The sequence below is a fragment of the Rhinatrema bivittatum genome, chromosome 6 (assembly GCF_901001135.1).
Source record: "Rhinatrema bivittatum chromosome 6, aRhiBiv1.1, whole genome shotgun sequence".
In the NCBI taxonomy this organism is placed as follows: Eukaryota; Metazoa; Chordata; class Amphibia; order Gymnophiona; family Rhinatrematidae; genus Rhinatrema; species Rhinatrema bivittatum.
Window position 1 is genome coordinate 104,695,490 of NC_042620.1, and position 24,332 is coordinate 104,719,821.

Here is a 24,332-nt window from a genome sequence, read left to right on the forward strand (position 1 = left end):
AGGAGTAAGTTCATCCCTGGAACTTGTCCTCTCGGAGCTGGTCTCCTGAGGATCCTTCGTCTCTGCTCCTGCTGGCATCCTTGTCCTGGGATCCCATTCCTTGTTCCTGACTTCTTTGATGTTCTACGCTCCTGGTCTCTTCTCTTCGTGATGTCTTCAGTATCCTGATGTCTCCATTCCAGCTGAATCCTGATGTCTCTGTTCCAGCTTTATCCTGATGTCTCTGTTCCAGCCTTGATGTCTGCAATATCCTGATGTTCTGTTCTAGTCCAGAGGTTCCTGAGGTTCCGTCTTCCCGTCCCTCGTGGTCCATGATCAGTCCGGCTGGGCTGGTAGGGTGCATGGTGGCCCAGTGGTCCATGACCACCCCGGCTGGGATGTGTAGGGCACTGGTGGGATTCCTCTATCTCCGGAGCCGAGGGTACCCATGTTCCTGTCTGTCCCTCCTGGGTCTGGAGTCTTCTGGATGTCTGCTTTGACTGTCCCAGCTGCTCCTCATCGAGTGTCCGGAGAGTCTGTTTCGGATGTCCTAGATCCTTGCCTTGGAGACTCATCTTCTTCCTTCGATGCTCTGGACTCCGGCTATGCCTAGCCCCCGGCAGGCAGTGCTCCGGTGGATAGCCTGAGGGCCAGTCTGGCCACCGCAGACTCCTCCCCAGCTGTGGGTATTAGTGTTCTATCTGGAGTCTCCTTCATCTCGGATTGAAGATCTTCCTCATCCATCTGTGTATGGTCTCGGATCTTCACTCTCGTCTGATCTTCTTCATGTTCAGGGTTCCGGAGCTTCCCGCCTGTGGTCCATCTTCAAGTTTAACTTTGGGATACCTTCATGATACGTCGTTCATGCTGGGTTCCTAAGGCTCAGGTCAGGACAGGGCCACTTGGAATTTTGGCCGGTTACCTTCATCTGTCTATCCTGATGTCCTTATCCTTGGATTCCAGTCCTTATATCCAGTACCTATTCCCATCTTGAACTCTAATGTAATTGAGTCAATGCCAGCCTTGCTGCTTCACCTCCAACGTGGTCTATGACCATCCCGGCTGGGGTGTGTAGGGCACGTGGCATCGCAGCACTCCTTTCAAGTTACCTCAACGCCTGAGTCTTCGTCTACCCCAATGTCTGAGTCTTTGCCTGCCTTCAGTCATCGTCTGAATCCTCGTCCTGTGTTTTGCCCTCGTCTGCCTTGTCCTTTGTCCGACCTGATGCTTCCTGCTGCTCCCTAGCAGCAGTCCGAATGGGCTTAGAACGGTCGGAGGACCATTCAGAGACCACCATTGAATTGGTGGTCTCAAGGAAGCATGCAGGTTCGGTCGAGGCTCAGGGTAAGGATATTTCACCACAAGGGCACACATTTCATCCCACGCTGGAGAGTGCCCCCTGGTGCTCTCATCCATCGCAGTGCAACATGTATTCCAGGATCTTGTCATTCTCCTCTTTATTGTACCTGCATATCTGCACGTGTGCTCTTGGCTCTGGGCCACTGATGCTCAGTCTTGTCATTTCTTATCATCTCATTGTTTAATGTGTATAAACATTGCTTGACAAGCAGCAAAATTCCATATTTGACTTTAGTTATGTAAACGGACCAGTTTGTTAATGAGAACATGCATTCTTGTTTATGAGAACATGCATTCTTATCTTTCTTATACTACTCTTGTTTTACAGGTTAATGGTTCTGAGCCTCCTTTCCAGTTCCTCCTGTGCACTTCCTTCCTCCCATTCTCCCCCTCCTATCATCTCTTGTTGTTATTATTTATTTGAGTGACTGCCATTCAGTTTATAAACTATCATATAGGTTAACAAATTAAAAAAAAACATACATTTGTAGGAACAATAAGTAAATCAATAAGTAAAATTAATAAAAGATAAAAAATAAAATAAAATGACATTTAAAAACAAAGAATACTTAAAAATAGTAAGTAAATTCAATAAAAAACAAAAATAAAGACTTAACAGAGCACATTTAAAATCCAACAAGATAAAATGGAAGAAAAAAGATGCCACCAGATACCTTCTAAACTAGTCTAAATAATTCTAATATACTTGAGAAAACATCCATGCTCTCAGAGCCTTATGAAATTTCATGTAATTTGTCTCTTTCCTGATTGCCTACCTGTGCTCCTCTTTCCTGTGTTTACTGGGTCTTATCCCTGGACTCTACCCTCCTACCTCTATCTCCAATACTTCCTTTCACTATACTTCATGATGATTATCACCTCTCCTCTCCGGCTTTAGTATTTCACCTACTGAGCACCAGGGCTCTGCTGCCATTTGCATCACTTTGTTTATTATGTACCATTTAAATAGCACATGCTATTCAGTCTGTGTTACCACAATATCATATATCCTAAGTGGGTTTTAGCACGTGCTAAAATTAAACATAAAATGCCAGAAACTAAACATTTTCAACTGCATATCCCTCCTAAGCACACTCTCAGCATTCATACTACTAGCACATCCATGTACCTAGACTGTCTCCCAAACCCTTTCATGCTCTTTGCTCTCCAGTGTCACTTTTTTGTTGCAATAACTATGACTGGCAAAACTTGACATAAAGTGAAAACAATAGAACACACTCTTACAAGCACACCAGAAGACAAAGAACACACGATAGGAAGAGAAACAGCAGAGGAAACAAGAGTCTTCTATATCGCAGCTCCTACAATGTCGAATCCTTTACCAGCATAGTTATGCAATATTATGGAAATCAAGGCTTTTAAGAAGGCTCTAAAAACGCATTTCTGTAAGAAAGCTTTTAACACCTGAATTGACCAGAGCAGGAACGCACATGTTGATGGTTCTGTTTGCAGTTTGTGTACATAGGGATGTTAACTTTTAAACGGGTGTGCACCCAGGCTATGCAGCTATTTTATTACTTGCATGCAAATATGCGTGCATGTTATAAAATAGTCTGGCTGTGCACACATGTGCGTGCAATTTTAAGTATGTGCATGCCTAGCTGCGAAAATCGGATTTCTAAGGTGTAAGTCAGAGCATTTTATAACTGGCATATGTCCATGCCATTGCCAGTTTTACCAGTTCGTCCAGTCGAGAGTTAGGTTCTCAAAACTTCCACTGGTTTTAATAGCCTGCACCCCCCCCCCCCCCCAGTTACCCTTTAAGACTGTCAAAAATGGCTGTTCTTTTTAAGTTGCACCTCCTCCACAGGAGAAGTAAACTTTCACGGTACTAGAACTGGGCAAGTGCCGAGTTGCGTAAGTATTTACGTGTACATACCCAGGTCCCACCCAAACCATACCTCTTTTTGAAATCAAGTGGGATGTGTACGCTGAGGGAAATGTGTGAACATCTAGGCAGCTTTTAAAATCCGCTAAGCGTGCGTAAGCCTGACTTTTACGCACATCCCCCAATTTATGCATGTACCAGGCTTTTAAAATCTACCTCAGTGTTTTTACTTTCGAGTATTTGTGTCATTTTTTGAGTATCTCTCAGTCTTTTTGTCTTATATTTATATATTTTGATTTTTATTATATATGTTACATTGTAACTTGCCCTGAGCCTAGGAGGGCATGAGGAAGAAATACTCAAAAATAAAATAAAATAAATAAATGTGCAGAAAGCATACAGGTAGTACATAGTGACATAGTAATGGCAGCAGATAAAGACCAAATGGTCCATCTAGTCTGCTCAGCAGTTTGCTTTATGGTAGTAACTGCCTCTCTATGAAGATTTCCATGATGCGTTGTTAAGGGTATTAACTGCCGCTCCATGCAGGTTACCCCCAAGCATTCTGTTCAGGGTAGTCACTCTGGAGCTTTCTGAGTAGGCATAGTAAAATTAATTAATTTTCTTACTAATGTACAAGGTACATTTCATCCTATATTTTTAAAACAATTTTGGAAATCTTTTCAGTGATGTATGCTCTCCATATTATTATCTGAGGGGCGGATTTTAAGAGCCCTGCTCGCCTAAATCCGCCAAAATCCGGGCGGATTTAGGCAAGCAGGGCCCTGTGCGCCGGTAGGCCTATGTTCAATAGGCCTACCGGCGCACGCAGACCCCGGGACTCGCGTAAGTCCTGGGGTTTGGCGAGGGGGGCGTGTCGGGGGCGTGTCGGGGGCGGGCCCGAGCCGCGCGGCATTTAGGGGGCGTGTCGGCAGCGTTTTGGGGGCGGGCCCGGGGGCGTGGTTACGGCCCGGGGCGGTCCAGGGGCGTGGCCGCGCCCTCCGGACCCGCCCCAGGTCGCGTCCCGGCGCGCTAGCGGCCCGCTGGCGCGCGGGGATTTAGGTAAGGAGGGGGTTTAGACAGGGCCGGGCGGGTGGGTTAGGTAGAGGAAGGGAGGGGAAGGTGAGGGGAGGGCGTTAGAGGATTCCCTCCGAGGCCGCTCCGATTTCGGAGCGGCCTCGGAGGGAACGGGGGTAGGCTGCGCGGCTCGGCGGACGCCGGCTATACAGAATCGATAGCCTTGCGCGCGCCGATCCAGGATTTTAGCGGATACGCGCAGCTACGCGCGTATCTACTAAAATCCCGCGTACTTTTGCTTGCGCCTCATGCGCCAGCAAAAGTACACGAACGCGCCGTGTTTGAAAATCTACCCCTGAGTGAATAGCTCATTAAATGTAATTTTAACATGCATGCAAGTAATTTTAGCACTTCTACACTAAAAGTTTTTTTTATTACAAACTTTAGTTACTTGGCCCCTTATCATCACAGGGGATCTATTTTACCCAATTATTTGCTTAAGAGGCAAATAACACAATGTAAAGTTACACTTGCTATCATGAAACTTTTGTAACAAGATATTCTGTGTTTTAAGTGTAAAACTGTGTCATAATTTGAAAGTAATTTTTTTCTTGTTGCTTTGAAAGGGCTGACCTCGAAACTAACTATGCTAAAGGACTCCAAAAAATCTCAAGAAAACTCACAAAAGCCTTAGACAGCATGAAGAAAAAGTAAGAACTTTATATATTGCAAATTCAGTATAACTAACCATTCTTTTCAGTCAGAGAAAGCCCAGTCATTACTGGCTCAGATAATTAAGCTGGAGAAGATTAAGGCTACAGTGACATGGGTATGCATAGATTTAGAACCATAAATCTGGGTGTCTGAAGTCTGAATGTATACATAATATACTAGGAGACCAGTATTCACAAAATGTAAACTGATAACTTATCCAGCCAAATTTAGTCGGATAAGTTATCCAGGAATTTCAGTGGGAACCATCCCACTGAATATCCATGATTAAAGTTATCTGGCTATCTTTATCTGAAGTATTGCTGGTTAGGTGCAAAGTTATCTAGTCTTATGTAACCGGATAATTTTAGCCTTAACTGGCCTGTGATAAAATATAAAAGGTGGGAGAGGTCATGTGACGCTGATCCTGGATCTCTGAGAACTATCCTTCCTAAAATCACTTTCATCTGCTGTCATCCACAAAAATCCTTTATTATTTTACCAGGACATGCCTTATATATGTTGATAGATCGATATATGTATATGTCTTCGGGAATTATGCCCATTAAAGGTGTGAAAAAAGAGAAGGAAAAGCCAAAGTTGACAGAAGACAAAATGGCAGCCACCCACCCGCCTGCACAAGGGCTTACCTTAAGCACGGATCTTGTTGCCAAGCTGACAGAAGTGGTGGTATCTGCGCTAACAGGGAAACTCACCTCCATTTTAGAGCAAATTGCAAATATCAAGAATACTATATTGGAAATGGGGCTAAGAACTAGAGATGTGAATCGTGTCCTCGATCGTCTTAACGATCGATTTCGGCTGGGAGGGGGAGAGAATCGTATTGTTGCCATTTGGGTGTTTAAAGTATCGTGAAAATCGTGAGCCGGCACACTAAAACCCCCTAAAACCCACCCCCGACCCTTTAAATTAAATCCCCCACCCTCCCGAACCCCCCCCAAATGCCTTAAATTACCTGGGGGTCCAGCGGCGGTCCGGAACGGCAGCGGTCCGGAACGGCCTCCTGCAATTGAATTGTGTTGTCTTCAGCCGGCGCCATTTTTCAAAATGGCGGCGCAAAATGGCGGCGGCCATAGACCAACACGATTCGACTGCAGGAGGTCGTTCCGGATCCCCGCTGGACTTTTGGCAAGTCTTGTGGGGGTCAGAAGGCCCCCCCAAGCTGGCCAAAAGTCCCTGGGGGTCCAGCGGGGGTCCGGAAAACGATCTCCTGCCGTGAATCGTTTTCCGTACGGAAAATGGCGCCGGCCATATGCGTATGGCCGGCGCCATTTTCCGTACGGAAAATGGTGCCGGCAGGAGATCGACTGCAGGAGGTCGTTCAGCGGGGGTCCGGAACCCCGGCTGAACGACCTCCTGCAGTCGATCTCCTGCCGGCGCCATTTTCCGTACGGAAAACGATTCGCGGCAGGAGATCGTTTTCCGGACCCCCGCTGGACCCCCAGGGACTTTTGGCCAGCTTGGGGGGGGGCTTCCTGACCCCCACAAGACTTGCCAAAAGTCCAGCGGGGGTCCGGAACGACCTCCTGCAGTCGAATCGTGTTGGTCTATGGCCGCCGCCATTTTGCGCCGCCATTTTGAAAAATGGCGCCGGCTGAAGACAACACGATTCAATTGCAGGAGGCCGTTCCGGACCGCTGCCGTTCCGGACCGCCGCTGGACCCCCAGGTAATTTAAGGCATTTGGGGGGGGGTTCGGGAGGGTGGAGGATTTAATTTAAAGGGTCGGGGGTGGGTTTTAGGGGGTTTTAGTGTGCTGGTTTTCCTGCCCTCCCCCTTCCCCCGATTTACGATTTTTTTACGATAAATCGGGGGACTTGGTATTGTATCGTGGCCCTAACGATTTTTGATGATTTAAAATATATCGGACGATATTTTAAATCGTCAAAAAACGATTCACATCCCTACTAAGAACTGGCATGCAGAGGGGAGGATTTCTTTAGTCAAAGATGACATGATTGCACTGCAACAGCAAGTAACTGCCCTGGAAAAACAATTAGCCTCACAAGCGGAAAAAATAGATGACCTGGAGAACAGGTGTCGCAAAGACAATGTTAGGATAACTAGTAACAAGAAGAGACTGAAGAGTGGAATCTGGCTTCTTTCCTCGAGAAGTGATTACCGGAAGCATTGAAACTTACAGAATTAAAGGGAGTGTTAATGGTGGAAAGGGCCCACCTTCTTGGAAGCAGGAGAGAAGGTGAGTCCAGATCTCAGGTGACAATCGCAAAATTTCTAAATTGGGCACAGAAACAGCAAGTTCTCCAGGTATATCACACCCATAAGGAATTGAGATAGCAGGATTTGCTGATTCCCCTGTTTCAAGACTATTCTGCTTCAGTGGCACTCAAACATAAGGCCTTTACTCCCCTATGTGAGATTTTAATTAAAAAAACAAATAAAGGCCTAGATTTTCTAACATACCGCGGCATTGTGAATCGTGCGGTACAGTGGGGTGGGGGTGTTGCGGGGGGCGGGCCTGCGAAAGCCGGCAGCGATCGCACCTCCGTGGTGCAATTGCTGTTGCTTTCGCACCCAATAGCACCATCATAAAAGGTGGTGCTATTGGGTGTGAAATTGGAAGTGAAAAGGCTCCTTACCTTTTCGCCGTCCATGCTGTCTTCGCGGCATCCACCTCGACTCCTCCTCTTCCTGGGCAGACACTGCCCCGACTCCGCCCATTTTTAGCTATCGAACGCGAAAAGGGACTTTTTGCATGTGAAACGTCCCTTTTCGCGTGCGCTAGCTTTAGAAAATGACCCCTAAAGATTTGCCCTGCAGTTTCTGGAGAAACTACGTAGCTGGCACCAAGAGAAGATGCAGGTTTTTGACCAAGTGGAAGCTGCAAAGATCTTCATTGACTTGATATGATTGCTGCCGGTAACAAAAGGCTGAATAAACAGAAAAGTAAGATCTCAATGACTTGCTATAAAAGTTGTTACAAATTTGCTATGGTTTTTGAATATTGTTCACTGAGGCTCCTGAGTTTTTTTAACCTGGAGGCAGGCAAGCCTTGGGATAAAGATACATCAGCCGGGCTGAGAAGCTATACTCAGCATGGATCTGTCTTAAAGACTACTGCTATATTGATATATTGGAATCACTTAGAACATAAGAACATAAGAACATGCTATACTGGGTCAGACCAAGGGTACATCAAGCCCAGCATCCTGTTTCCAACAGAGGCCAAACCAGGCCATAAGAACCTGGCAAGTACCCAAAAACTAAGCCTATTCCATGTTACCGTTGCTAGTAATAGCGGTGGTTATTATCAAAGTCAACTTAATTAATAGCAGGTAATGGACTTCTCGTCCAAGAACTTATCCAATCCTTTTTTAAACATAGCTATACTAACTGCACTAACCACATCCTCTGGCAACAAATTCCAGAGTTTAATTGTGCGTTGAGTGAAAAAGAACTTTCTCCAATCAGTTTTAAATGTGCCACATGCTAACTTCATGGAGTGCCCCCTCGTCTTTCTATTATCCGAAAGAGTAAAAAAACGATTCACATCCACCCATTCTAGACCTCTCATGATTTTTAAACACCTCTATCATATCCCCCTCAGCCTTCTCTTCTCCAAGCTGAAAAGTCCTAACCTCTTTAGTCTTTCCTCATAGGGGAGCTGTTCCATTCCCCTTATCATTTTGGTAGCCCTTCTCTGTTCTCCATCGCAATTATATCTTTTTTGAGATGTGGCGACCAGAATTGTACACAATATTCAAGGTGCGGTCTCACCATGGAGCGATACAGAGGCATTATGACATTTTCCGTTTTATTCACCATTCCTTTTCTAATAATTCCCAACATTCTGTTTGCTTTTTTGACTGCTGCAGCACACTGAAACGATGATTTCAATGTGTTATCCACTATGACACCTAGATCTCTTTAGATCTCTTTCTTGGGTAGTAGCACCTAATATGGAACCTAACATTGTGTAACTATAGCATGGGTTATTTTTCCCTATATGCATCACCTTGCACTTGTCCACATTAAATTTCATCTGCCATTTAGATGCCCAATTTTCCAGCCTCTTAAGGTCTTCCTGCAATTTATCACAATCTGCTTGTGATTTAACTACTCTGAACAATTTTGTATCATCTGCAAATTTGATTACCTCACTCATCGTATTTCTTTCCAGATCATTTATAAATATTCCTCTTCAAGTTTTTCAGGGGACTTTGATAGACATGGGACTATATCTTCCCTTACTCAATTCGTCTTGGTTTTCCTTCCAATTATTTTTAAGTATATTTGCAAAGGTAGTTTTTATAATTTTGATGGGGGAAGAAATGTTGTGTTGGGAAGTAAAACAAATATTGAGGTGATAAAATCTGTGAAATTAATTTGGGGGAAGGGACTCATTCATTTTACATTTGTACTATTACTTTGTACTATTATGTTAATTTTAATGATTATGTACATTTTCTTATGTTCACCCAGGCCTTTTTTTGTTGGGTGATTCATAAATCTAATAAATGTAAATCTAATCTAATAATGTAAATATAAATTCACATCAAATAAAACAAAACGGAAGTCGGTCAAGCGTTGCCACAGGTGAGAAAAAAAGGAACAAGACTGTTCGCCTTGGAAAGTGCAATATTTAATAATAACAAATGGGCAGTGTTACTTTTAATTTTGACCATTTGTTATTATTAAATATTGCACTTTCCAAAGTGAATGGTAATGTTCTTTCAATTCACATCAATACATACCTCATGCTCAATAGCGAGCATTACTTTTGCGAGGAAAAAATGGGGGGAGAGGGGGATGGGTGGGTTGGGTGATAGGGGGATGGGGAGAAATGTCCACAGTGCCAGGTATAGTAGTGTTCAATAAGGTAAGCATTTCTGAATATGGGCTTTGGGGATAATGGGACAATATGAGGAACTAATGGGTTCACTACACAGGCTGGGGTGTAGTGAATTCAGGAAAGGATCGGGAGTTAATGTGGAAATCTTTTTTTGGAGTATGGGGACACAGGTTAAATACATTTAAGAACATAAGAACATAAGAAATTGCCATGCTGGGTCAGACCAAGGGTCGATCAAGCCCAGCATCCTGTTTCCAACAGAGGCCAAACCAGGCCACAAGAACCTGGCAAGGTTGAAATGTAGCAGGGCTTGGGTTGCCTATTAATAGGGAGAAGGTAATGAACCATGTTCATAAAATGCAAGGTAGTATAGTTTTCTTGCAAAAAACACATATGAGCGACCAGGAACACAAAAATCTGCATAAGCGCTGCTGGAACCAAGTCTTTTACTCTTCTGGGATGTCTAAAAAGAATGGAGTGGCAATTTTGGAACATAAGAAGTTGGCATACAATTTGGAAAATGTACAAACTTATGCAGAAGGTAGATATGTGCTGGTTAAGGATCAGCTTAATGGGCATATAGTTCTGTTGGCATCTGTGTATGCCCCTGTTCAATATGACGATCAGTTTTTTTTACCAGATTAGTTAAGATATGGGACCTGTCTCGGTTACATTGGGTGGTGACCTTAATTGTGTTGCAGACCCCACACTAGATAGGAGCACAGGTGTTCAAGCCCGTAAAATGGGTTAAGATAAAGGAATCCCCTTTTTATGTGCCAGACTTAATATTATTGATATCTGGAGAGTACTCCATCCTGAAGAATGAGATTACATGCACTATGCGAGAGCTCATTCTTCTCTATCGAGAATTGATTACCTTTTAGTGTCTGAGGAACTTTTCTAATGCAATGGCAAAGTGTCAATTGGGAGTTTATTTATTTTATTTATTTATTTATTTAACATCTTTTTTATACCGACATTAAAATACACATCATATCGGTTTACATTGTAACAAAAGGTTGAAATTACATAGAACAGGGGAGGGGAGAACCGGGAGAAAATACGAGTAAGAGAATAGGAGCTCTAGGAAGAGCCTGAAAAGTCAAGCAAAGGGGAAGGGGAAAAGGGAAATGAACATATTTACAAACATTGATCGTGGGCATGAAGATGAACATAGTTACATAATTACAGCAGGGGGGGGGGGTGGAGGGGTCGGCTAGTCTGGGAAGGCCTGGTGGAAGAGCCATATTTTGAGCATCTTTCTGAATTTCAGGGGGCATGGCTCCAGACGGAGGTGGGATGGCATGGCGTTCCATTGCGTTGGACCGGCAATAGATATGGCACGTTCCCTGGTTGCTGAGAGGCGGGCCCTCTTGAGGGGTGGGACTTGAAGGGTGCAAGCAAGGTTTGCTTTGGTAGGGCGGGCAGATTGGGTGAGTTGGAGAGGTTCGCTGAGCCATGAGGGATTGTTCTTGTAAATGGATTTGTGTATGATGGTGAGGGATTTGAAGAGGATACGGAAAGAGATGGGTAGCCAATGCAGTTCCTTGAGGACTGGGGTTATGTGGTCTGTTTTACGTGTGTTGCTAAGGAGTCTTGCCGTGGCGTTTTGAAGTATCTGGAGGGGTCTGATGGTGGAGTAGGGGAGTCCAAGGTAGAGGGAGTTGCAGTAATCCAGCTTCGATGAGAGGGTGGCTTGGATGACTGTTTTAAGATCGTGTGTGTGAAGTAGGGGCTTGAGTTTTTTGATGATGAGCTGATGTGATTTTTTAGGTTCAGAAGAGGGTCGATAAGGACACCGAGGTTTCGGACAGCGGGCTGTGAAATTAAGTTTAGTGATCTTGGATCATTGTCTGGTGGAATGTTTCTTTTTTCAACACCAGGATATCAATCCAGGTTTTAAGTGGCTAATGCCATTGTGGCTGAACAATGAACCTGAATTTTGTACATTCCTTCAGGAAAAATGGAAGTTATTTGAATTAAATAATAAGTCCCACAACGCTGACCCGATACATTTTTGGGAAACCTCTAAGGTGGTTCTTTGAGGGGAAATTATTAGTTATGTAAGTATGTGGAAAAAAAGCTTCATCGAGATATTTTAGATTTAGAAAACCAATTACACTATTACAAAACAGGGATGGCTCAGACAGGTACACTAGAATGGGCAGGGAAATGTAGGATAACACAAAAGGTTCTTAATGATTTAATCCACCAAAAATGTATTCATTCATTGTTTATGTTTAAACATAAAGGGGCGGATTTTAAAACCCCTGCGCGCCGGCACGCGCAGAGCCCCGCGACGCGCATAAGTCCCGGGGCTTCCTGTCGGGGGTGTGTTGGGGGCATGTCGGGGGGCGTGTTGGGATGACGCGGCATTTAGGGGGTGGGGCGTGGCATTTCAGGGGCAGCGACAGGGCGTGGTTTTGGCCCGGGGGCATTCTGGGGGCGTGGCTGCGGCCTCTGGAACAGCCCCCTGGACCGGACCACGGAGCGGGGCAGCTGGCCGATGCGCGCAAAGTTACGCCTGCTGAAAGCAGGCGTAACTTTGCCAACAAAGGGAAGGGGGGGTTTAGATAGGGCTGGGGGGGTGGGTTAGGTAGGGGAAGGGAGGGGAAGGTGGGGGGAGGGCGAAGGGAACAGGCAGCGCGCGCTGGGCTCGGCGCGCGCAGGTTGCACAAATGTGCACCCCCTTGCACGCGCCGACCCCGGATTTTATAAGATACGCGTGACTACACGCGTATCTTATAAAATCCAGCGTACTTTTGTTCGCGCCTGCTGTGCGAACAAAAGTACGCACTCGCGCAAGTATTTAAAATCTGCCCCAAATTATTTCAGTTTGGCAAAACATATGGGAAAATGCTAGCAAATTTAGCTAAGGCACAAAGGCAGGTGAATTATATTGGGGGCATTTATGATGCTCAAGGGCATACAGTTATATCTCATATAATAGGAGAGATATTTAAAACCTTTTATCAAACATCATACACTGCTAAGGCTACTACACATTGAACAGAGGTAGATTTTTCTCTGGTCTAGTCCTCTCACAAGTATCTAAAGAGGTCTTAAGGAGATTAAATTTGAACATAACAGTGCAAGAAATTGAACAGGTAATTCAAGGGCTGCCTAATGGTAAATCTCCTGGTCCTGATGGCCTCCTGGCTATGTATTATAAAGTACTTCAGAGTAATGTGGTGTTACCGTTGCAAGCAGTATATTCTAGTATGATAACAAACAACGTTATGCTGGAGTTGATGAACCTGGCCACCATAATGGTTCTACCAAAGTTGGGGAAAGATCCTCTGAATGCTGCTTCATATAGACCAATATCTCTCTTAACCCAGGATGTTAAAATTTATGCAAAAATCATTGCTAACAGGTTAAAGTTAGTCATGCCAAAAAATCAAACAGGATTTGTGCATGGTAAGAAATCGTCTAATAACATCAGAAGACTGATAATGTCCTTAGATGCCTGTAAATTCTTTGGATATCTGGATCCCATTATAGTCAGCTTTGACGCAGAAAAAGCTTTTGATATGGTGTCATGGGGTTTCTTAGATTTCACTTTGACTATCTTTGTTTTTTTAGGACAAATTTATGATTGATACAAGTGCTTTACAAAGATCCGAAAGCATTTGTTACCGTTAATGGCTCCCCCTCCGAGGTGTTCCGATTGCAGCAGCAGCATATACCAGGCAGGGTTGCCCCCTGTCCCCCCCTGCTTTTTATTCTTACCTTGGACCCTTTGATAATTCATATAAAACAAATCATGGGTATTAAGGGGTGAAAAGTGGTCAAATCAAAATGAAGTTAATGCTTTTTGCTGACGAGATTTTATTGACTCTGACTCATACTAGGGAGTCATTATTGAATGCCTTGACTGTCATTGATGAATTTGGAAGTTTCTCCGGTCTAAAATAAAATTTGACCAAATTGGAGTATTGGATATTAGTGGGTCTTTAAAATCTGGTTGGGGGGGTTTCCCTTTAAAATGAGCAGGTGATACTATTAAATATTTGGGCATATATATTCAGTATTTAGTAAAATATTGGTATCAAATTATTATAAACCCAATAATCCAGGAGTTTCAAAGGAAACTTATCAGTTGGGCATTATTACCCTGTCTCTATCTGGCACAATAGTTCTAGTAAAAATGGTATTGATATCAAAATTAGGGATGTGAATCGTTTTTTGATGATTTAAAATATCGTCCGATATATTTTAAATCATCAAAAATCGTTAGAAGCGCGATACAATAGGAATTCCCCCGATTTATCGTCAAAAATCGTAAATCGGGGGAAGGGGGAGGGGAAGGGGGAGGGCGGAAAAACCGGCACACTAAAACAACCCTAAAACCCACCCCGACCCATTAAAATAAATCCCCCACCCTCCCGAACCCCCCAAAAATGCCTTAAATTACCTGGGGTCCAGAGCGGGGGTCCCGGTGTGATTTTTTACTCTCGGGCCTGCGGTGCGTTGTAGAAATGGCGCAGGCGCTACCTTTGCCCTGTCATATGACAGGGCAAAGGTAGCGCCGGCGCCATTTTGTTTTTTGTCCCCCGACGTCAGGAGCGTAGGAGATCGCTCCCGGACCCCGGCTGGACCCCCAGGGACTTTTGGCCAGCTTGGGGGGGGGGCCTCCTGATCCCCACAAGACTTGCCAAAAGTCCAGCGGGGGTCCAGGAGCGACCTCCTGCACTCGAATCATTTTGCCATACAAAATGGCGCCGGCCATACGGCATATGGCCGGCGCCATTTTGTACGGCAAAACGACATCAGGAGCGTAGGAGATCGCTCCCGGACCCCCGCTGGACCCCCAGGGACTTTTGGCCAGCTTGGGGGGCCTCCTGACCCCCCCAAGCTGGCCAAAAGTCCCTGGGGATCCAGCAGGGGTCTGGGAACAACCTCCTGCAGTCGAATCGTGTTGCCGTATGGCCGGCGCCATTTTGCGCAAAATGGCGCCGGCCGTACGGCAAAACGATTCGAGTGCAGGAGGTCGCTCCCGGACCCCCGCTGGACTTTTGGCAAGTCTTGTGGGGGTCAGGAGGCCCCCCCAAGCTGGCCAAAAGTCCCTGGGGGTCCAGCGGGGGTCCGGGAGCGATCTCCTACGCTCCTGATGTCGGGGGACAAAAAACAAAATGGCGCCAGCGCTACCTTTGCCCTGTCATATGACAGGACAAAGGTAGCGCCGGCGCCATTTCTACAATGCACCGCAGGCCCGAGAGTAAAAGATCACACCGGGACCCCCGCTCTGGACCCCAGGTAATTTAAGGCATATTGGGGGGTTCGGGAGGGTGGGGGATTTATATTAAAGGGTCGGGGTGGGTTTTAGGGATGTTTTAGTGTGCCGGTTTTCCCGCCCTCCCCCGATTTACGATTTACACGATATTTACAAAAACAAAACCGCGACGATCCGATTCCCTCCCCCCCCAGCTGAAATCGATCGTTAAGACGATCGATCACACGATTCACATCTCTAATCAAAATTGATGTATGTTCTGCAAATGATACAAGTTATGCTTTCCAAAAAAGATGTTAAACTTATTTATGCTCTTTGCTCAAAATTCTTCTGGAGGGGAAAAAAGGAGAGAATACCAATAGCTTGTTTAATTATTCCCAAACTGGACAGAGGAATAGGATTTGCTAATCTTCAATATTATAATGTAGCATGTATTATGGGTTATGTAAGGGAATGGATCACAGGGAGATTGAATGATCAATTCATTGAAATAGCAGCGCAGTTTGTAGCTCCGTTGAGCTTGGGGTATCTTTTGCATGCGGTAAATGAAAATCTCCCTGCTCATGTTTTGGAATCTATTATCTATCAGACAGCTCAGAAAGGGTGGAGGTATGTCTGCTCTTTCACAGGGCTACCATGGCGTAAATCATACTTTCTCCTTTTGATGGGAAATCTAGATTTAATACCATGAATTCTGCATAGAATATATGCTACACTGATGCAACAAGGCAAGGGGTATTTACACTCCTTTATTAACATAACCAAGAAAGACATACATCCCTTTGATTACTGTACAACACACCTGAAATTTTGTAATAATGATCATTTAACATTTATACAATTACAATTACATTCATACATTACATTCATTCACACGTTACATACTTCTAGTGACAGACCTCTCACTAATGGGAGATTTCAACATTTCTTACATTTGTGTAGGAGAAGAGTATTTAAAATCACAATTATGTACACATATCTTCATGATAACTCAGTTTATGGAGTATTTCAGACATTGACTGACATATGGTCTATGGACCTACAGATCACTCTGGATGAAGATGACCTTTCTGCCTGTTCATCTTATATGCATAAGGCAGTTGCAAATGTGAATTTAAGAGAGACATTTTAAGATCTTACATAAAATAATTTTCTGGCCTAGTAAGGCATACAAGGCTAACATTGTGTTGCATCCATCGCTGCTCGACTCCCTCACTCCGCCCTCTTTACCTTTGTGGCGACTCCCTCCGGGTCTGATGGATGGCTGGCTGCTGCAGCGTCTCCATGCCGTCTCCCTCCGGCGTCCCCGGACCGGCTCAATGTTGCAGATCCGCCATGTTGCCTGAGGACCTAGGGCGCGTGGTCACGCTCTCTGATTGAAGTACCAGCAAGGGCGCGAACCTCAGGGGTGTCCCCCTGAGATGACATCATCCACTTCCAATATTTAAAGGTCTCTAATTCACTGTCTAACTGAGTTAGCAAGGAGAGGATTCGGATACGGATTCGGCTACATTTCCTCCAAGCTACTCTGCCTCCACAAACTTACCAGAGGTACCTGCTCCTCGGGGGCCTCGCTTGTTTCTTTACTTTCAGATTACAGATAGGAACCGGTACTCGCTCCTCGAGGGCCCATGTTCCTGGACACTCTGAAGATTCTCTACTGCCTGGAAGCTATCGCTGCTACAAACAATTGTGAGTTACCATCGCTCTCTCAGAGCTTTCCCTGGAACCAGGTACTCGCTCCTCGATGGCCTAAACCTTTTCAGCTCCTGAGCTTCCTTGAGACCTTATGTGAGTTTTGTCATCTAGTTCTGTTCATGAACCTTGTCTACTCTACCTACTCACTTTCTACAGTTTCTCAACAGCTCAGCCATCCTGGACCGCGGTTCCAGTGCCTGAGGGACTACAGCCCTGCCGGGCATATCAGTTCACTACTGCCACCTCTGGTGGTTTCCAAAAACCTGTTTAATAAAAGAACTAATGTGTGTCTGTCTCCATACTCAAGCCTAGCCGGTGGTCCCTCTCGGGATATCCTCCCGGGGGCGTGGTCATCTGCCACTGGCCCAGGGATTCACCACTACTATCTCAGATTTATAACAGATTGCTAACTACCCGCATAGCAGAATATAACAGAATCTGAGACCCTACAAGATAGCTGACTCCTTCTTCTTAGGAGTCATTCATTCAGATTGCTCCTCCCATCTACACCCAGCTTTCTTAACAGATATAACAGATTGCCACTCCTCACGGAGATTCACAACAGATTGCTAACTACCTAGCAAATTCATAACACAATGCAAATACAGATGCCTGACTTAAATGTTCTAGTGCAGGGGCAACACTTATACATTCTTTATGGGAATGAACTATTATTCAAGACTTTTGGGAAATGCTATTATCCTTTTCTCCTTCATTAATCCCAGTCCAATTTACTTAGTCCGCAACTTTCTGCATTTTAGGTCATGGGGAAGACCAACAGGTTTGAAAAAATTCCATTGACTATTATTAGCCAAAGGCTGCATACAGGCACAGAAATGCATATTGCCCACATGGTTGACATGAGAGGGTCCCACTTTATTAGTTTGGAGAGCTGCGATGGTGGAGCTCTATATGCTGGAGAAAAAGTGTATGGATAATGCTTTGTTTCAGCATTCAAGGACACATAGTAAAGTATGGTGCAATTTTTTGTTTGTCCTACCTAAAATAAAATAAATATTTTGTATGTTCTAGTTGCATTTATGAAGCATGGGCAATTGCTTCTAAAGAAATGAGCTCCACAGCTGACTTGCACTGGTAAGTTTAAACATATGAATTACCAATACAATCCGAAATGGTTTTGTAGATCTTAGTGCAATGCTAACAGTTCAGACATTAGTTAATAGTTGAGGGCTTCTCTTTTGGGGTGTTATAGCTTTTAGATCTAGGTGTAAACTTTTAGATAATTTACGGTTTTATATAGACAGAAAGTAATTGGTGTTTTTGTGGGTTTTCCGGAGCTGGCAGGAGGAGGAAGTGAATAGAGAAAATGTACAAAGACAGAGCGGTTGGTCTAAGGCAGCAGCCATGGGGGCAGGTTTACAGTCGGGGGGGACGGGGGGGGGACGTGTTTTTTTGTTGTTTTTCAATAAACATAGATTTTTTTTTTCCACTGGGGATATTTTATTGATTTTTGTCAGTTAAAACCTGAAACCAGAAGCTCTGTTAATATTGTAGATTGTATGCATTGACTACACACAGCATAAAATGTATTTGATTTACTGGACAAGTACCACTGAATTTGAATTTTAAAAGTATGGTATGTTATATGTTCTATTTGCAGTAAACTTGGAACAGCAATTCAGCTGGAAGCAATAAAACCAACAAATCAAGTGTTAGCTGAACAGAAAAAAAACAAGAAAGCAGTGAGTTTAAACAGGCATTTTATTTATTGCCTATACTGAAGTGCTGTGTTGAACCAAAGTGACTTTATGGAAGCAGAGTACCACGGTTTAACAGAAGAGTTTGCATTGCCATGTAGTTAAAGTTCATCGTCAGGGCAGTCGTGCACTGGTGAAATAGGTAGTTCAGGAGCATTTCTACCAACTGGTCATTTTATAAGCTTGTTAGAGTCTGCTTGATAAGACAGATCTTCCTGCCTTGGATGAAAGGTACATCAATGGGAAGAAAAGATAAAAAGATTTTAACTTGCCATCCTAAAATGAATTTCCACAAATATAAACAGCATTGTCACTTGAAAACACACAGTTTGAAGACTTACTCACAAATATCTATAATTCATATCTGATTGTATTAGGCAAAACGCTTCTTATACTTGCAAATTATTATTCCAACAGAACAAAAAATTAATAAAAATACTGATCGGTTTGCCCTCTCCCAACTAAACTACATTTATTTTAAGCACTTAGAAAAAGTTCATTATATCATTGCAGGCCCAAGTGTTGGAATGGTGTGGCCACAGGGGGCTATGGCTGCTCTAGTATCTGGCCCTTCCCACAGAATGACTTCAGGAGATCCAGGGCTAGGTTGGACAGGCAGCAGCTTTTCAGTGGCAGGAGATGGTGGTGAGCATTGGCCATGCCCTTACCTTTGCAGCTCTGGGCTTGATTGCTGTGTTGAACTGCATGGCATTCTGTACAGCCATGCTCTTCAAAGCAGCATTTGGGCCAGGGAGGCAGAGGAAGAGGAGGAGGAGGAGGACATGGCCTGAGGCACCACTGCTCTCCTCCTCCTGATCAGGGTTAGTAGGGAAGTGAAAGGAAGACCAAACAAGAGAGAGGTGGAGATGGGGGTAGAGAGAGAGAGGTTGGGGCAGGGGCAGAGAAGAAAGTAGTAGGGGGGAAGGGTGGAGCTTGGTTGGCATGGACCCCCAACCAAAAATGTGTTCCGCTGCCCCTGATTGCTCACTACTATGGCAATCAGTGGTAAACCTCCCTTGGCAGCAGTGGGCCATTGGATGAACTTGCTTTTCAAATGATTAAATAGCAATATTTTTTATTGAGAAAGGGTGACCTGCTGATTGCTTTTATCAATTTTTGATGTTAGTGTTGGAGATAAATTTTACATATTTGCTTGTGTTTAAACTGTCTGTTTTATTTATTTATGTATGTATTTATTTATTTATTTATTTAAAAGTTTTTTATATACCGCACATGGGGTCACTTACGTGTCCGTCTTGACGGTTTACAAGTTTACATACATAATAAAACAAATTTAAGTATATAACATAAACATAATTCACATACATAAGGAAAATAAAATAAAATAAAATAATTCTTTCATAGCAAGTGTCAAACGGATATGGATAATTCAGGATGTTTATTTAGGTGATAGTACTGTAATTGTATGCGTCGTTGAATAGAAAAGTTTTAACCAGCTTTTTGAATTCGTTTCGGTTAGGTGTCATCCGAATATTGTCTGGTATTGAGTTCCACAAAGATGGGCCAAAGACTGAAAAAGCTCTTTTCCTTGTTAGGGCTAGGCTGGTGGATCTGACTGACGGTATTTCTAGTAAACATTTATCGGTAGATCGAAGTTGTCTTGTTGGTTTATATATGTTTATATATGTGTAGCATAGAGCAAAGCCATACAGAATTGGGGTTATAAAGTAAGTTGTGAATGTTTTACAAGTAATACTACTGTTTATGTTTTTGGAAATGGATATAAGGTACACTGTGAGATAACACAAGCAGTCTGTAACACCCCAGAGGACAGACACACACTGGACTCTGACTTTTTTCTTATATAAGCTTGTGGCTTACCTTCAGCCACATTCATATCTCAGCATTTATCTTCAGTATTCACTATTCACTTCTCAGCATTTACGTCCAGTATTCAGATACATTCTTACAGGAGCTGCCTTCCTCTGGAAACCCGGAGTCTCTCCATTTCCAGTTGGGCCTAAATTCTTATTCCTGCTCTTCAGGATCCACCCACTGAGCTGCCTGTGTTTCTGGCTTTTAAGGTGGACCAAGTTAGATGCCTGGTCCAACACTGGTTAAGAGAATTTTCAAGGACACACTTTCACACACACCTATCATTGTATATTTGGTCATGGTTTGTATAAGTGATCCGTGGGAAACACAGGCTATCTTTGAAGCCATAAATTGGTCTCTAAAATCAGGGTATGTGCTCTTCACAACCTGCATAAGGGATGTGCACATTTTTTTTTCATTTTATTTTGTTTTTGTTTTGTTTTTTTCATTTTATATCATTTGGATTGTTGTTTGTTTTGATTCTTTTTGTTGGCTTAAAACAATAAATGAAGAAATTAAAAAATGAAGGGGAAAAATCAAAACCAAAAATATTGGCCCTCTCAGAGAAAAAAAGAATCCTCCCATGGCCCCTCCCTCCATGCACCCTGAATACTCTTACCATTTTTTTTCCCAAGGGGCAGAAGTGACACCCAATTTCTCCGTGCTTAGAAATGGCACTGGCAAGTCAAGGCTGTATTATTATTAATTTCTTCTGTATATAAGGATGTCACCAAAATGGTCCCTTGCTAGTGACTTCACTGACTCCACAGACTCTGAGTAATGAGATAAGAAGCAGTAGGAGTGTATTGGTATGCTCCGACACTCCCTAATGAGAGGTGGCTTTCTACTCTGAGTGGCTTAATAAAATGCATGAGCCCACTTAGCTCTGGTTCTTTCAGGTATCTCTTTCTATGAGAGAAGTTCTTTGAGGTTGTCTTTCCAAGGAAAAGGATTGCCTGCCTTGACACCTGTCCTGGGAAGGTGACTGTGGCCCAAGGTTTGGGCGCCCAGACCTTCAGAACTTGGAAGAGTTTCTGTCTTGGGTTATTTTCAGAATGGTATACATGCATACTATATAAAATACTTGCCTTTGCTTTTAAATCAGGATAGTTAGGTGGACATAATATATTTTTGCACACCTAAAATTTATGTGCATACATTTTTAAAATAAGTAGGGAAATTAACCATTTTCTAGCATTGGAAATATACGTGTTTACTACAATGTACGCATGCACCTTCAGGGCAGAAATAGCATTATTTTATAACCTGTGTGGTACACACCACATAGTTTTAAAAATTCTTGCATAAATTTCCGTGCATTCACTTATGTGCACAAATTGAAGATAACTTTAATACATGCGTGAGCACACCAATCAGTGCATGTAGATGGATACACATGTGCAATCGTATGTATTTTATATTTTTTGCACAAATGTGCGCACACTATATAAAATACACTTAGACCAACCCAACAACATATTTGCATATCCAAAAGATACTCAGGAAGTATTTTTAACATAACTAGACAAGTAGCATTTTCTCACTTATCCGGCTATATTATTTACTACTTAGCTGCATAAGTAGCAGTTTTTGAGACTTATCTGGACTAGTGGCACATATCTCCTATACTCAAGTATTTGTGCTCATAATTTTAATCATTTACATATGGAGATTTAACTTGCATATTTTCCTAATTACTTGTTGCTGTTATGCATGTAAGTCATCAAATTTTGTAACATGCACGTGTGAAGAAAATGATCAGTTTTACCAGTTAGTCCACCAGTTTTCCCAATCTATCTCTAGGTCATCAAGACCCTCCTGGTTCTTCAGCCAGAATTCCCCCCATGCCCCTGGAACGTCCCCGATGACGCGCCGGCTGCGACACGCCCCCCCCAACACGCCCAGGATGACGCGCCGGCCGCGACACATCCCCGACACGCCCCCCCTAGGAAAGCCCCGGGACTTACGCGCGTCCAGGAGCTTTGCACGCGCCGGCAGCCTATGCAAGATAGGCTCGGTGCGCACAGGGGGGTTTGGGGTAGGTTTTCGGGGATACACGCATAACCTACGCACGTAACCCTTTGAAAATCTACCCCTTATTGTGTACTACAGATAGTTTTGAAAGTTGATCTCCCAAGGAATAGGGTAACTGCTGCCATTATGATAAAATAGTCATCTATTAAAACTAGCAGGCACACATGGACAATCCCTTAGACTCTACCTTGTTAGAAATTTTACTATATTATTTTTTCCTATAAGAGATCTTGACTGTATGGTAAGTTAATAGCTGCTGCTGCTGTCGTGTCTTATTTGTTATAACTGTGCAGATTTGATGGTGAGGACGGTCAGATGAAAAGAACAATGTGTGATTTTCTAATGAGAAAAAAAACCAATTCACAGTGACACTTTCAATAATAAGACACAGCAGTAACAGTACTCAATAACTTTTTGTTATAAGGTACCAATGCATTTTATATTTCAGAGCAATTCTTATGAAATACCATTTGGATTGTATTTTAAAAAAGGACTATGGTTTCCTTAGAACGCAACCACAAAAAGGTCCAACAGTTATTCTAATGACACTTTACAATAGTTAGCGACAGGCAGTTGAAGAATATGATTGCATGAATATGCCTTGGTGTTTTATAGTAAATAAAAAAAAAAAGGAGCATTGGTTCATCTCTCCTTTCCTCTCCAGAAGCAATCATTTATTTACACTGCCTTCTGTCCCTGAGCTGACTTTATTTATGATTCTGATGTGCCATAACTGAGAAAATAGTGGAATTCAGTTTTGTTGAAAACACTACCAAAAAAAAAATGCAATGTTTTATTACCCGTGGCTGAGCTAAGCCCTTAGGGAGGATTCACATTGCATTATTTTCATGCCAATATGTGACAGCACATCTTGACTTTAATCACCAGTAAAAGTCAAATCAAGCAACCAGACTGGCTTATTATACTGATTTTTCATGAAAATAGAGTTGCATAATCATATATTAGCCATGCAAATGGTTGAATATTATCATTTTAAGAAAAGTGAGATTATTTGTAATGCTGATAATTTCTCTTTATAACAACTATCATTTGACAACAAAACTACATGAGCATAAACTTTGGAACTATCTAAATGCTTCTGGCTATGTATTTCTTGGATTTTAGCTAGATAATGAAGTTAAGAAGAGGGCAAACCTAGTCATCAACAATTGGAAGGAGCAGATTAAGGCAAGTTCACCAATTGTATCCTGTTATATATGTGAAATGAACAAGTTTGTTTTACTACTGTTTGAATTTTTAATATTAAAATCTGACTCCTCCCACTTCTTGGATGAGTGGAGCAAAGTGCTGTACCATTTAAGAAAAAAGACAGAAAGTACCAAGAAGAAATTACAAGGTTGTAGCATTAACTTTTTTAAGATTTGTGTTGTGGTTTTTATGTTCTACAACTAAGAGAAGTATGCTGTCTAAATATTAAACTGCATGTTTAACCTAAGAGAAGTATGCTGATTAAATATTAAACTGCATGTTTAACCTGGATCAGGTTTAGTTTACCATATTTAGCAAGAGAATGCACCATTTATTTGATTTGTTTACAGTACTTATAATCTCTTATAGTGGAGCATGCTAAGCGGAGTATAGACAAATGAAAAACAAAACAATTCAACAAGCATACACTCATTTATTTTATATTTATTTTATTTGGAGTTTAGCTCATGCCTTATCACTGATAGCCCATGGCAAGTTACATTTAGGAACTATAGCTATTTCTCTGTCCCTAGAAGGATTACAATCTAAGCACTCATGCACTGATAAATAATTTGTGCAATATAGCCCCTCTTCTAGGTGTAGCAATGGAGGCAAGGGAGAACACTCAGTACAAAGGCTTAGTCCATGCACAATCCCACCAAACCCTGGTCTGGATTCTCTGAAGGATGCGGAAAGGTAGACCTCCAAGGCCCAAGGCATAGAGGCAGATTTTCAAAGGGTTACGTGCGTACGATACGCGCGTAACCCCCGAAAAGCTGCCCCAAGCTGCCCCTGCGCGCGCTGAGCCTATCTTGCATAGGCTCGGTGGTGCGCGCAAGCCCCAGGACGCGCA

At 43.1% G+C, this 24,332-nt stretch overlaps 1 protein-coding gene across 1 annotated transcript in view; it reads left to right on the plus strand.

Moving 5' to 3' along the window:
* Window positions 1–427: 427 nt before the first annotated feature.
* The window catches only part of NOSTRIN (nitric oxide synthase trafficking), a 104,690-nt gene continuing 80,785 nt past the window's right edge, over window positions 428–24,332 (plus strand). The window contains exons 1-5 of the mRNA XM_029607899.1: window positions 428–513; window positions 4,831–4,914; window positions 17,715–17,777; window positions 18,304–18,385; window positions 23,396–23,458. Of these exons, the coding sequence (XP_029463759.1) occupies window positions 428–513; window positions 4,831–4,914; window positions 17,715–17,777; window positions 18,304–18,385; window positions 23,396–23,458 (378 nt within the window). The remainder of the gene's footprint in view (window positions 514–4,830; window positions 4,915–17,714; window positions 17,778–18,303; window positions 18,386–23,395; window positions 23,459–24,332) is intronic.